General features: G+C 40.6%; 1 protein-coding gene across 1 annotated transcript; it reads right to left on the bottom strand.

Moving 5' to 3' along the window:
* Positions 1–1,285: 1,285 nt before the first annotated feature.
* LOC120841275 (cytochrome P450 4c3-like) lies at positions 1,286–3,270 on the bottom strand. The gene is made up of 4 exons (XM_042292565.1): positions 3,123–3,270; positions 2,465–2,548; positions 2,119–2,292; positions 1,286–1,455 (listed from the first exon to the last, which is right to left on the bottom strand). Exons 1-4 carry the CDS (start codon positions 3,268–3,270, stop codon positions 1,286–1,288), a joined length of 576 nt encoding a protein of 191 aa, XP_042148499.1.
* Between the last annotated feature and the right edge of the window lie 11,671 nt (positions 3,271–14,941).

Genomic DNA, 14,941 nt, shown 5'->3' with positions numbered 1-14,941 from the left:
CTCGTCCTATTCGCTGCGGTCATTGGAAGATTGGGAAACAGAACGTAATGCTTACCGAAAACCTTTTTTTTTTTCTAGTGAGCGAGCGCGTGGCTCTGTTTTCATGTGCATGTGCGTGCGTGCCAGCCTACACGTCAGGTGAAGGAGATCGGAAGACATGGTTTGCTCCTTTCGCCCTAGCAGGTCTCTAACGTTTTTGCCAAGTATTTGTTTTTTGTGTGCGGGGGTCTGTGGTTTGCTGCTCTTCGCTTTCGCTGCCCTGAGACCCAACATTCCATTTTTTACACGACCGACGGGTATATCGTCTTCTGTCAACCGCGTGGAAAGCAGGTAAGAAGACACCCTTAGGTACCGTGTTTAGTCGAAAAACCAAACCCTGATTGACCGGCGATTTACTGAATGAAAACGAGACCACGACGTTTCATCGAATGACAGCTTCGCTTTTCCTGATCGACGGCGAGGGGTAAGCGCGCCATTCTAAAAGCCTTAAAAACCGAGCCAGTTTAAAAGTCATATTGTTATGTTTAAAGGAGCATGTTAATTTTCTCATTTAAATAAATCATAACAAGTGAACATGATAGAACCTACCGTACAAGGTAAGCACAGTTAGCACATGTGACCTGCAAGAAGTAATATGCTATATGTATACAAACGCTGTACTTTTGTGAAACAATAATATATTTCAGACTGTATTATCTAAGTAGGTTCGAGCTTACTAACACGTAGTATAATAAAAAAAAAACTTTAAATATATACACTTTAGATTGGGTTGACTGCAGAAGCAGAATTTATATCCTTGCTTAGCACACAACTAAAGAACCAAGTGCAATAAAACTATCTAAAAGGTTTAACTCAGAATCGAGAGTGTATCGTAGTATACAACAAACGTACTTTAAGCGTACATTCTCGTTTTAAAAAAAGTATAATAAATAGAATGCTTTTAATATATTGTCCTTCTCGCAACGCGAGCCGTGCTGGTTCGAATTGCGGAGGAAGGTAAATGCCTGACTAACCCGACGCCCTTCGAAATGACGCTATAGGAAGAAAACAAGAAACGTGTTGTCCATTATGCGGGGATTTCCCGGCTGGGGTATACCGAGGATTTATACAAATGGCCAGCCGACTCCGGGGATTGCTCTGAAACTTGTTTATTTTCTCTGGATCTTCAAACCCCCCTGATACAGAAGTTGATTTTTGTTGACCACAAAATGAAGAAACTATTTTCTAATGTTTCTTTTCAAGTAAAAAATATGTATTACAGTTGACTAGCGGAGGCAATTCGTCGTCATGCTGGTCGTTCTCTTGGTGTGAACTTGAGCTCTAGCCCCTCGGGTGCAGTGAGGACGATTTCGAAGGCGAGCTGAAGTTTCTCCATCGGCATTTTAGACTCGACCTTACACCTTCTCATGACCTGGGTGAGAAGAATAATTTCTTCGAACTGTGCAAACTTTTGACCTCAAAGAGGACAAAACATTTTATCAAATCTAAAAAATTATGACCACGTTTTTTTTTGTTTTTTTTTTTACACTGACCTGCTTGCAATATTTTATTTAAAATGGTTGCTTAAGAGTGGCGCTATATGAAAAAGACTATTGAATGCAAACACTGTTCGAATAGCTTATCAATCAATAAATCCACCCAACACTTTCAACAGTGATTTAAAATTAGAGTAAATTTTGTGATCCTTTTATAACTGTATTATACTTGTCACATATATTGGGGTTTCAGTGGCCCAACAATAAATAACTGGCATATATTGCTGATTCAGTGAGTTGTTTAATCACTGCACTAAAGTCATAATAACATAAATTGCTTGCGTATTCGATCAAGAAGAAAACACTCTCACATTGTTTGTTCATTAGATGTCTACAGTGACGTCGTTTATTTATTAATACAATCTATCATATTCAGTGATTCGCGGTGAAGAAATAAAGGTATGACTAAACGTGTCCTTTTAAATTTTATCTAACTTTTTGGCGGCTGCAAATGTTCTATAAAGACGTATTCCTCAAGTATTTTTTATTAGTTTTATTGATTGAGTATCGTTTCTAAACTTTCTGAGCAAGTTGATTTTCTACAACCTTGTTGCTGGTAATGTTTCTTAACTAAGAGTCTTACGTATGCAATTCCTAGGTCCAGCAGAGAGAGGCAGAAACTGGAAGGTATGTGAGTATTTTGTTTCTAAGAAGCGCTCTGGCATGAAGATGTCAAGGTTTTCAAAGTGTTTTGGATGCCGATGCATGTAAAAGATAAAAGCCAGGGCCACAGTACCTTTTGGAATTGTTTGCTCACCTGGAAGTAAAGTTAAATCAACATGAACATTAACCAGGGTAAAATAAAAAGTAAAAAATCTTTTTCATATATATGCAGTTTATTACTTTCGTTTTCTAAGATCCTAAATAATTTGAACTAAACTTGTTTAAATCGTTTACTTAAGAAAATAAACAAACAATTTGAATATTACCAATCTTGCTATCTTCATCGATCATTCTCGCCAAGAGTGGTACAGCCGGATATACGCGCATTGACTCCTGTAATAAAATGTTCGCTTAGTTGAAATAAGCATAAAACGATTATCCCAAGAAAGTGCAATGTTCGGCGAATAACGTAATTTAGATTCGCGCCTGTCACTACATTTTTGTGTTTTATTTATTAGTCTTACTCGGCGTATTTTAAAAGGCTTATTGCTAAAAGTTCTCTAAAGGCTATCGAAAGGATTATAGACTAACCAAAATTGTTGGTGTGTGATTAATATTTACAATTATAGGTCAACATTTTAAAAATAAAGACTTTTAATGCCTGTGGCGACAACTAAACTTTGCGTATTTTCAGCGTTTGTCACTCTTTCCGACAGTTCTTTGGTTTCATGTTCGTCCTTTTTTATACATCGACAACGTGTGAACGCTTTCACTGCTCTTAATAGGGCCACCAGACCGTGAGACTGTGCACCGGTACGTCGCGGCTCGATAGCACGGCTGCTCGTTGGTTAAACCCGGGAGAGCACACGTGACAAGGGAAGGGGCACGGCGGACTTTTATGAGTATCCGAGAGCTGTTCCGCTTTGTTCAGTGAACATTGGTCACACGTCATCCCCAAGACCCGCCCCAATATATGTAGCTGACGTTGGTCACGTGACTCTTTCAGCAGGATGATGATGTACATATCTACCACGTGATTATGTTGCGCTGTGTCAATGACATCTCTGAGGCCACCACAAGGCACTATAACATCCCACGACACCAACCACGTGACTATGACACGTGACGACATGGTCAGGTTTCGAAATCAGCTCCGCAGCATCGCATCCGGTCTGTCCTAAGACGTCGTTAGAGGCTTAAAAACCGCTCTGGTCTCACTCGGTCTTACTCGGCTGCATATGTGTGAACGGCGCTTGATGGTGTTGTTATACATGCCGAATATGCCTTATTTGTACGCAAAATTTATCGTAATTTTCCTTAAATATTTTTGCGTTTTGCTTGGTTGACTCTGCTGCGTAAAGCTGATATGTATAGCGATGTTAAGTTCCTTTTTCTAAGTACACCTGAACGTGTTGACATTTTGAATGTTGCAATATGCAGTGATGATCCTGTTGATTTTTCTCTCAGTGTATTGTCAGTGATGATTGTTTACTGATGGCACTTTACGCGCAAGAGCTTGCTTCGTTTTAAGCTTAGTATTATGAGTGAACCACTGAACGGATACGGCTTAAATCTAGTTCTTCGGAACATCTAGCATTACGTTTCGTAAGACGTTTTACTTCCCTGGTGAGGGCACTGAGAACGAGAGCTTTCTCAAAACAAAATACGACGGGGCAACATAGCTGCCATTCAAATATGACTTTGCTTGAGCCTCGGGCAACGTCTCCATGTTTAGCCTTCCCGGACGCTGAGTGAATGCGTCATAGGTTTCTGCTGGAGCTTTGTCGAAAAATGTTCCACTTTTCACCCGCACACAGATGATGTTATATCTCGCGGCCTCTGTGTTTGTCCTTGGCCTTCCATCACATACTGGCTGGTTTCAGCGTCTGTACGGCAACAAAACGACTCATTTTGCAAATAAAACACGGGTCGTCGATTCCTTCCGTCGTGAAATATCAGAAGCTTACAATTCAAGCTCGCGCTTGAGTTTGTGGCCCGCGGGACGCGGTTTTGAGCAGAAAACCAACTTTTTCTTTCAGTTCTGCTGTGCGAATGCCGCATCGTAGCAGACGAACTCTCGTCGTCTGCTCTCGCTCCTTGCCTGGGCGAGGCATGACGGGATTGTCGGCGCTAGAGAGCTCAAAGACAACGTACAGCGAGCGGTGTGAACGCTCACCTCCCCGCGCTGTCTCGTGCTCTCGTTCACCGCCTAGGAATCGCAGGGGATTTTTCGTCAAAAGTTGCGAAGTTGAGCGCGCGCAGGGAGGAGGAAACTTTGCGGCGTTCTTTTGGTCACTCCCCCCGCTACGTCAGAAAGCGAGGAATGTTTTGCTCCACGAGTTTAGCTACCCAGGGTTAAAAAAATACGACGAACAGTCTCAGTTTTCCTGGTGAAGGCAGAACTTTTACTTGATTGTTAACCTCGCACCATGCATGCCCTGCCGTGCTTGCGTTTCAGATGAGTTGTTGATTATATTGCAGTACTGTGCCAGGTTTTTTCACTTTCAATTTCCGAAATATAATTTGGTATTACTGTTGGTAGCCTACCGAAATTAAAAGCATTCCAACGAACAGTGCATTATACTCTATTTTTCCAAAGACAATAAATTAAAGATGCACAACTGGTGTTTTGATGGTTAGGACCGATGAATTTCGGACTCGTGTCGCTTCAGCCTCCTGTCTTAGTCATGGTTTTTAACCCCCCCCCCCCCCCTTCCTCTTAATGACGAGCGTTGAAATTTATAGCGTTTGTTTTAGAAGCGAAAGTTTTTCAGGACTACCTTACTTTTGGGTTGTGATGAAGGGAAATCTTGTGGTGAGTGGGGCTGAGGGCATTCTTGGAAGGCAGGCAGCAGTGATCTGCTTTAATTGCAGCATCCGAATTATATTGATGTAAGCGCGCGAGAAATATATACTCAAGCGTATCTGCAATAAATGGTAGAAATGTATCGTAGGGCTTTGTCTTTAGGTAGTTGGAATCGTCGGAAGTCTTTTATGGTCTCGTGCTGCATCTCAGAAAATCAATAACTGCTTATAAAACGTTACCCGTGCGGATCTCGATGGTCTCCAGACCAGATACGTATAAGTCCCAGAATAGCACTTACGCAAATGTAAATACGCAGTTTTTTTTTACTTCATTTTATTTTGTTGAGCCACTTAGCGTTGCCGCAGTAGGTATTTTTTGATGCACTTTCACTTTGTTTTTTGTAACGTCAAATCCACCTGTTCGCTCTTTTCTTTTAGTTTTTGTGTCAATACTAACGTGGTTGTATTGAATGTTTTGTGCCATTATGCAATTGAGAAACTGCAGCTGAGACAGCACTGTAGATAGTCGCGGAAGCGAGATTTATGTATTGTTCGAAAAATTATCTTCTACTTTTATATGTCTTTGATCAGATATCCCAAATATAAACCGCATTTTCATCTTGACGTGGCCTACGCATAATTAGGTCGCAGCATGACCCTACTTAAGGGGCCCAAGGTTCTTACAGGGGCCATGTTTTACAAGCGCATATAAATGGCTGGCGCGGAACGCGTCACAATTCGCGTGACCAATCCACGTTAACTTGCACGGTCGAATTCGGCGTTTCCACGCGCTATTCTTATACGTAAAGACACATTTTTTTCATATCGAATGCATTTCTTCATTTTGTTTCATTACTTTACATCCAGCCACTTCTCGTGACCAGATCAATTTGTCCTACTCTCCACCATTTCACTTGACTTCATTTTGGTTCACTTCGCTGCACATCAGACGTCAGCAACGGAATCAAAGCTTTCATTATTGAAATATGCGTCATTACTTCTTTCTTTTTAAACTACCACCAAATGTTTACGGTTCTTCCTTCTACACTTAGCCACACATTCTGACCTTCTCCGGTGCAGAAATATTTTAGTTTCCTAGCTTAAACTTTAAAAACACTCATATGCATTGACGTCTCTTCCTGAAATCATTTCATGCATCAAATAAGCTCGAAAATTGCAGAAGCTACAACCTCGCTCAATCATCTGGTGCCACGGCCCGTGTGATCAGTCGTGGGGTAAGTCACGCAATATGGTTCCGATGAAAGACATTGGATCCAGAAGAAAAAAATAACTGGCGCGAAAGAGATCCATTCCATCACATCTGGCTGCACCGTCGTCTTTTATAAATATTGTCTGAAAGTGATTACCTGCGCACAATAATGGAATCAAACATGTTGTAACGAATCTTCACAGTGTTTAGGAAGGACCGTGATCGTTAGTTTTAGCACCAATAAAATGCTATTTGAGAAGCACTTGTCACAAATTATATAATGTAAATTAGGCACAAGTTCAAGTACTAGTCACTAGCAAACGTCTTGAAACAAAATATATTTTTATTAGAGTATGCCACAATTGACCAGCATAGGGTATTTATTTTGCTTGTCTCTCACAAACGCATTGTACCAAACTGCAGTTCAGTATATAAGACAACAAAAAAATTAAGATCATCCACTCCATTTGGTACGCTTTTATAATATTGGACTGAAGATTGCTCTGGTAGTAATGAAATTGTGATAGAGAAGTTGACTTAATAAATTTAAATCTCCGAGGATTTTTCTTCGTGGTAATGCTAGATTTTCAAATTAAATGCGAATTGACTTTGGCGTTGCGTTTACGGAATATAATTTCATTAACTCGGACCTTTGCTTCCACAACGAGGTTACACACGTGCATGCAGGTTGAAATCTTAACATTTGTTTGCTTTATATAATGTTTTTAATAATTATGTTCTTTTAACAAATTCGTCGAACGATTGTTTTGCTTTTTATTTAGGCTATTTTTGTAGAATAAAGCAATGCTCATAAATGCGCTCATTTGTGGGGAAGCACAGATCATGATGCTAGAATCCTATCCACGAGAAGAGACTTGAGTTCTGAACTTTGATCTAACAACAAGCAAGCTCAAGTACATTGATCCTTAATGCGCTCCAATTAAAAAAAAACAAAAAAAAACAAAGATATGTCCACATTTTTTTTGTGCTCCTCAGTAGGTTTTTGGGGTTCATATATGGGTTATTCAATGTGAATCAATTTCGTTTCTAAGCGAGCTCAGTAGGATCCTGCTATTGGTACACCCTTTTTAATGTAGCCCTTTAAAATGTCTTGTAGTTTTCGAATATTCATGTTTACGTAATAAATCAGTTTTCAATCCTCAAAAACTAATTTGACCCCGAAAGACAATAAAATTTAATTCCAACACAATATTAAACACATAGTGATTCGCAAATTCCATTTAAAATATTTTCTGAGTGCCCTTCTTTTGAACCCAAGCAAATACTTTGTTTGCAATGCGTCATAATTGTTAAGGTATCAATGTATAATTTGTACTCAGAAAGCATTTATGTTAAATTCATAACGCACGTAAATTACACAAAACGATATATTGGGACTGAGGAAATGTGGGGTAACTGTTGTATTTGTTTTTTCTGCACAATGTCTTTTTTTTCGCGTAAACATGGAAGTAATGCGACGCGTATTCAGGACAAATTTCAGGCACGAACGGCGGGAACGTGTTCCGCAAAGCTATACAGAATTTCACTGCCTTGTACGTGCTATTAGGAAGTGGGAAAAAGGATCCAAGTGTCCTTGGTTTTAAGACTGATGAACGCTTGCATCGGACTTGGTTTACGTTTTCGAATATTTTCTAGAGCTTTTCTTTGGACCATTTTGTTGGTGTTAGATTTATCAAAGAGTTTCAAAGAATTACCTTGTTTAAACGAAGTCCCGATAATTGTGTTTTTCGTCCTCACATTGAGTGTGACACCTTTGTACCTCTTCCAAGAGAACTGATCATGTATTATCCGCCGCATCATCCATGAAAGTAACCCTAAAGGAGAGAACACACCATCACGCTATTTTTGTGAAATATATATCTATATACTTTATTGTTACGACTCTAAGGAAGCATCAGTAACAAATCATAAATAGACACATTAGAAGCTAAGGGACATTTACTCTGATGCCTGCAATTACGGCTGCAAGCACGCTTCGAAACCGTAACTGCATTCTCAAATGATGTTTTCTTCGACAAAGCAACAAAATATAATTAAGTGATTTTCCTACAGGCATGCAATAGTTCCTGAAAATGTGAAAGGTTTGTGACGCACATCAATATAAACACTCGAAATATTGTAGATATTTGTATACATTTATTCTAAAAGTTTTCTCGGTTCGTCACTGTTGATATTCGCTGCTGGTAGGAATTAGAGCTGGATAAATTTCATCTCTCGGTGACTTGCAACGACCAGACGGGAGAATGAAGTTGAAGGGCCTGACTCGGCCTTATACGGTTTTACTTCAAGGCGTTATTTTCTTTCTTTGAACCGAGCGTGTTGTAAGGTACAATTTACACACAAAACAATAAACAAATACGACCTACTACAGAAACCGACATTTTTCAAAGATGTCGTGCTTTGTGCTTCGTCCTATTTGTTTGCTATTTCATGTAGAAATTAAATCCAAGATGTTAGTTTGTGCCGCAATACTTTCCTTTTGCGTATTTGGGCTTTTCAGTGGATCGCCACATAATGGCGAAAGTGCCAGACTTGAGCCGAATTTTTCACGTTTTAACCAAGAAACCGCACCTGAGGTCTAACTCTGGCATCTGTTAGGCAATGTAGACACAAAGCTGACACCTAAAAACCGAAGAACCCGAGGGAAGAATAACTCTGACAATCGTTTGAATATTTGGGCCCAAAGATGCCAGATGACTGCCAAACTACCAGCAGTGAAGCCCAACCTTGGCACTTATCTGGCGAGTTAGGGCCAAGACACCCATGACTCTGGCCAAGGAAGGTAAAGTTTGGATCCAGCTTGGTTTTCCGGGCGTCTTATGGCCCTAAATTCTAAAACAAGAAACAACTGAGTTTTGGAGAAAAAAAAAACCAAAAACTCTGGTACCTGGGAAACTTACTTTCGCCGGACTGGTCACAAAGTTTTGAACGACAGGGACCAAATAGTCCCTGTTTGAAAATAATATTCTTCGTTCCTCGACGACTCTCGGTTGCCTGATTTGGAGTCATTTAGGGAGACAGCGCCCTCACCGGGAAGATGCAGTAACCAATCGCTATGATACTTCTATACTTAGTTTCAGCATAACTTAGTAAATGGAGCAAGTCACGGCCTCCATAGCCAATAAATGCTGAGGTGTGACTTCCACATCTCTTTGCAGGAATAGCACTCGCTTACAACATGTTGTCACTACCCTGCTTAGCTCTTTCTGAAACACGGGAAAAGTATTGATTTTCAAAGTATCCGCGCACACGATTTTATTTTTCTAACCAACATGCGTATGGAGCAAAATGACACATAAAAATGCGGCCAGTTACTTGTTTTTTTTTTAAGAAATAGAGATTGGTTAATGTCAAGAAAAGATTTTAAAATTTTATTTTTTGAAAATGCAATGTGCGAGTGGAAGGCCTGTAAACGCCGAAACTTCCGCAGTTCTGTCAAATTAAACGACAAATACAAAAAATATAAATATATATAAATTGTGTCCCACATCTACGGCTATTGTTTCTGAAAGTTACTGTACTCTAACTAAGGGTTCTATTTTTAGTTCGCCGGAGAGTTAACCTTTGTAACACGTGTGTTTTTTAACGAAGGATTGCTTTTATTGGTGATGCAAAGATAGTAAGTACCCTTCACATCCCCAACAGAATGCTTTCTTTTGTGTTCTACTTTGGTTTTGTCATTGCCTTTAATTGAGATCCCTCATATCTTGAAATTGTGTGCGCCCTTTTGCGGACATAAAACGTGCACGCCGCCTCAGGACGGCCTCCGAAATCGTAGTGATGGTTACTAACAATTTACAAAAAAAAAAAAAAAAACACTTGTTGCAAAAAAACAAAAAGCGTTAAAGAAACCATGAAGGCAATTTTTTTTTTTTTTTAAAGAAGGTGTTTTTGGAAGCATTGGGGTCCTGGCATGCCACAAAACTTTTTCTAGAACGTTGTGCCTCTTATTTCTGTACCTGCAAATAAATTTGCGAAACCGAAAAAAACATTCAAATTTCTTCCCTTTTTCGCCTTTGGAAAGAGAAGTGACGTCAGGGAGCACTGTCGGCATCGGTAGAATTTAGTGCATACTCAGTGTGGTTCTCGTGGTTCGCTCTAGTCCACGGCGGTCTGTGAAGAAAACCTGGAAGAAATAGACGACAACGCCGCGCTCGCAAATGAGTTTGAGCTCCCGTTCAGCGACCTCACGCCGACTGAACGGGAGATGCTATGCTGCTAAGGGCGCAGAACTCTGGATTGGCGCTTTACGAGGGCGCCCCAGACCTACCACCAACTCCGCGGTCGCCGCCTCAGAGCGACTCCCCGCCCCACTTTTACCCAGACTCCGGCTGACGTGAAGGTGCTGCTCAAAGTCTTCTGGTCGCAAATGCAACGAACAGATCCTGACACCGCTGTCCACAGCTCTACGCAAGACGACGGCGCGCAACCAAATGCTGCGCATTGCTGCATCGGTCGGCAGTTTATGCAAACTAACGTCGCCCGATCGACCGCACGTCTTTAGCCGACCTTTCGCGCAACCTACTACTGCACACAAACGCGGCATGATTGGTGAGACACCAGTTCGCAAAGCGAACACGAGACGATGCACGAAACCAAAACCAAAAGTGCGCCGCCCCCGGCGCTCGTACCTTTTTCTTTTTTTTTGTCTATGGTTGCTCGATGCTTGTTACGCGCCCGAGGTAGCAGTGCGGGATGCGTTCAACCAGTGACAAACGGAGGGAACGCTTCAGATTATCCTTTTATACACGGTATGAAACCTATTAATTCCCAACTACAACTTCAAAAGATTATCCAACGTTCAAATAAAAATTTTTCATCACATCTCCCCACCGAAATCGAAACCAAGAGCGCGTCTATCGTTTGAACCAGGGATGGGCAGTATTTAGAATACAAGTACTTGAAATACGTATTTCAAATACTTTGTGTATTTTGCATTTTTATTTAATTACAAATCGGGTAGTGTATTTGACATGTGTATTTAAATAATAAAACGTGAGCATTTCAAATACAATTGTAATTAAATACATTTGTGTGGTGAAAATACATCCCTCAAATTTATTGTCACTGTCCAGAGCAGGAAGAAAACTACGTTCTGCATCGAATGCAGTGTCTCTCAATCAAGCACAAGTGTTTAGTGACTTTGTGATTACGGTGCTAGTCCAGGGCAAGAATAGTGACGAAATCGACGTTCCCAGGCAGACCGGCTAAATAAGTGCCTGTGACAACTTGTGATACTTTCCAACCTGGTTTCCATCCATATTTTTGCCTGGAATATTCTAAATGCGGGGGTCTTCCAGCGAGTTGCAACAACAAAAAATTTTCTAGCTAGTGCTGCGCGTCTAGGTCGTCTCGGTTCTTTGTTGGTCTATACCAAAATGTAAACGACAAAAAAAGCTGCTTGAAGCTCTGTACTTTTTTCCCGTATTACGTCCAAGCTGATTACATTTTTTTGTGATTATATTTCTATTACGTTACTAGAGCCTCGCACACTAACTCCCGAGTGTCCGATGCAAAATTAAAATGAGATACCCAGAAACCCTTTGCAGATGCCCTGAAGTCACTGACGCAAATATTGAGGAATGTATTTGGAAAAGTATTTGGAGGAGACCAAATACATTTGGTTGTATTTGTATCTTGTACTTAAATGCTTTTTTGGAAATGTAATTAGATTTGTAATTAAATATATTTTTGACAAAGTATTTTGTATTTGTATTTCGATACATATTTGCACGTACTTTGCCCATCCCTGGTTTGAACCAATCGCCAGACGAGGAGCCCGTTGTCGTCACGCTTCGGCGGCGCACTTTAGTTCACCTTTCTGCCGCCGCCTCGGTGGGGTCTCAGGCATCGTTCCCGGCGCAATTATTACCGCGCCTGTTTGCTCGATTGGTGCGGCACCCAAACTTCTGTTCGGGCTAGAACTTGGTCAACAGTATCTGAGACGTGCCTGACATCCATTTCAATCGTCGAATAAAACTTCGAGACTGCCTTCATGGTCCCTTTAAGGGCTATAGAAGACGTTTTATTTGACTTCCACACAGCTAGTTTATTTCAGAAGTTTCGCGTTATCAATGTACACGCTGTCTGTAGCTACAGATTTGTCACTAGCCTAAGACTAGAACAAATTATGGGTACAAACTTTTTGACAAACCTTGGACAGCTCTCTGAAAATATTCACGCGTATTCTACTCGTCGTGCAGAATGTTGGGAGGTGATCACTGCAAGAACCAACTATGGCACACAAATGCTCAAACATACTATCCCAAAAATACTTAACTTACTTGAAGATGAAGGATTAGAATTCAGTACATTGTCCCTTAGAGAAATTAGACTTGTTTTCTCTACAAATGAATCTGAGTATGAACCAAACATGTGGGGCCTTATAACTTCTGTTTGCAAATAGGTCACTTTTCTGTTATAGCCGATGATAAAATATATAGTCTGAAACACGCTTTGTTAAATTGCGGTAAAAAAAAATTTGTGAATGCTTTTTCTTTGTTTTTTTTTTTAGTTGCTCCTACTGTGCCTTGTAGGCGGTCAAGGACTTGTCAAGCTGTGCCATATTGCTTTTTTCCTTGATCGCCAGCATCAACGTTCGATGGAAATAAACTCGTTATTATTATTATTATTATTATTATTATTATTATTATTATTATTATTATTATTATTATTATTATGTTCCGTTCTTGGCCCCCTTCTGTTTTCAGTTTTTGTGAATGATGTTTCGGCTGTGATCCGTCATTCTTCCTTTCTACAATATGCAGACGACATTAAGATGTTTATAGAGGTACGGGACGAACGCGACTGTGTTCTGCTACAAAATGATGTATATGCTTTCGAAAACTGGTGCAATCAGAATGCCCTAAAACTAAATAGTTCGAAAACTAAAGTCATGTCCTACACTCGAAAGACACATAATATTATATTCTCTTATGACATTCAGTCAGTTCTTTTGACACGTGTGAATGAAATCAAAGACCTTGGAGTTGTATTTGATAGTACATTACGCTTTTCGAGTCATGTTGACCATATTGTGAGCTCAGCTTTACGTACGCTTGATATCACGTGCCGCATTACTAAAGAGTTTAATAACCCTAGTACTTTTGTCACACTGTACAGTGCTTTATGTCGACCACACGTCGAGTATGCCTCTGTTGTATGGAATGGAATCTGCGCGACAACCTCGGCTAGAATCGAACGTGTTCAGAATAAGTTCTTATGTATCTACAGACATCGTTTCTCGTCGCGCAATGCGTCTACCTCAAACGATGATCCAGCAGTCCCAGTCCAACATAGCTTGGCATTGCCCACCCTGCGGCGTAGGAGAGAACCTGCCGACATCCTATTTCTGTACAAACTTATTCATGGCATCACTGACTGCACATCATTGATATCAAATGTGCGTTTGAAAATTCCCGTAAAAACTACAAGGCAAAATGCATCCTTCTACAATGCTCCCGTAACAAATCTTCACGACCCCGTGTCGAGAATTGGGCACACCTACAATTCCTCTTTTACAGACTCTATTGATATATTTAACAATAACACACCGGAGTTCATCAGAGCGCTGAAGTTCCTCACCTAAATTTGACTTCCCTTTTTTTTTGCACCTGATTAAGTTTCTCAGAACCAATTTTTATACTCTCGCTTTCCTTTCCTTTCGCTATCGTGGTGGTATAGCCTAGCGAGTTTATGTGACATATGTGATCTTTTTTAAGTGTTTTATAGTTTACTGTTTGTTTGTTGTGTGTAGTGTTGATTTCCATGTTTCCTGAGTGCACCTGTACTAAGACCGCAAGGTTGTTCCTGGGCACTTCAATAAAAACATTGATTGATTGATTGATTGATTGATTGATTGATTATTATAACTGTTAAGCGACGCCTTAAACATAGTTTAAAGTGTCCCCAGAGCTCTTGAGGTCTAAAAAATATGCCACAGTAAAGTTGAGTTAGGTAAATAATCCCACCCTTGTTAGGAAGACCGATGCAGTCAGTTGATCATGTTAGACAAGTGCAACAACCATTCCCAGGACTGTTTTGGTGATAAAGCTTAAACCTACCTTGAAACTGAAACCAGCGTTCTTCGGCTATCTACGCGGTTCTGGGATATAGTTATCCACACTAAATTTAATATCTTGACGGCGCTTGGAAGCCATCGATCAACGGTGATGGACGACCTATGGGCACGGTCTGGAAGGAGTCAGGTGATCTGATTGGTTCACCGGGGGCCGCATTTTTTCTCATTCATATTGTTATGCTCCAACGGAGCATGTTAATTTTCACATTTAAATAATTCATTACATGTGAACCTGAAACAACCTACCGTAGAAGGTAAGCACAGCTAGCACATGTGGCCTGCAAGAAGTAATATGCTATATGCATACTAACGCTGCACTTTTGTGAAACAAGAGTATATCTCAGACTGTATTATCAAAGTAGGCTCGAGCTTACTAACACGTAGTATATTAAAACACCCCTTTAAGCATAGGCACTTTAGTTTCAGTTGACTGCAGAAGCAGTATTTATATCCTTGCTTAGCACACAGCTAAAGAACTAAGTGCAATAAAACTATTTAAAAGGTTTACCTCGGATATCGAGAGTGTATCGTAGTATACAAAAAAAGTGAAAGCCGTTTACAACTCCCTGTAACACCGAATTAGAGCGCAGCTCTTGAGGAGGAGGAGGGAAGAGTACTGGGGGGGGGGGGGGTGAAGTGACCTGGGGGGGGTCACGTGACCTTGGGGGGTCACGTGACGATGCCGAT

Source organism: Ixodes scapularis, unplaced genomic scaffold, assembly GCF_016920785.2.
Source record: "Ixodes scapularis isolate PalLabHiFi unplaced genomic scaffold, ASM1692078v2 PGA_scaffold3__209_contigs__length_174095766, whole genome shotgun sequence".
In the NCBI taxonomy this organism is placed as follows: domain Eukaryota; kingdom Metazoa; phylum Arthropoda; class Arachnida; order Ixodida; family Ixodidae; genus Ixodes; species Ixodes scapularis.
The sequence above is the reverse complement of the archived record's forward strand: the minus strand, read 5'-3'. Positions and strand labels throughout refer to the sequence as shown.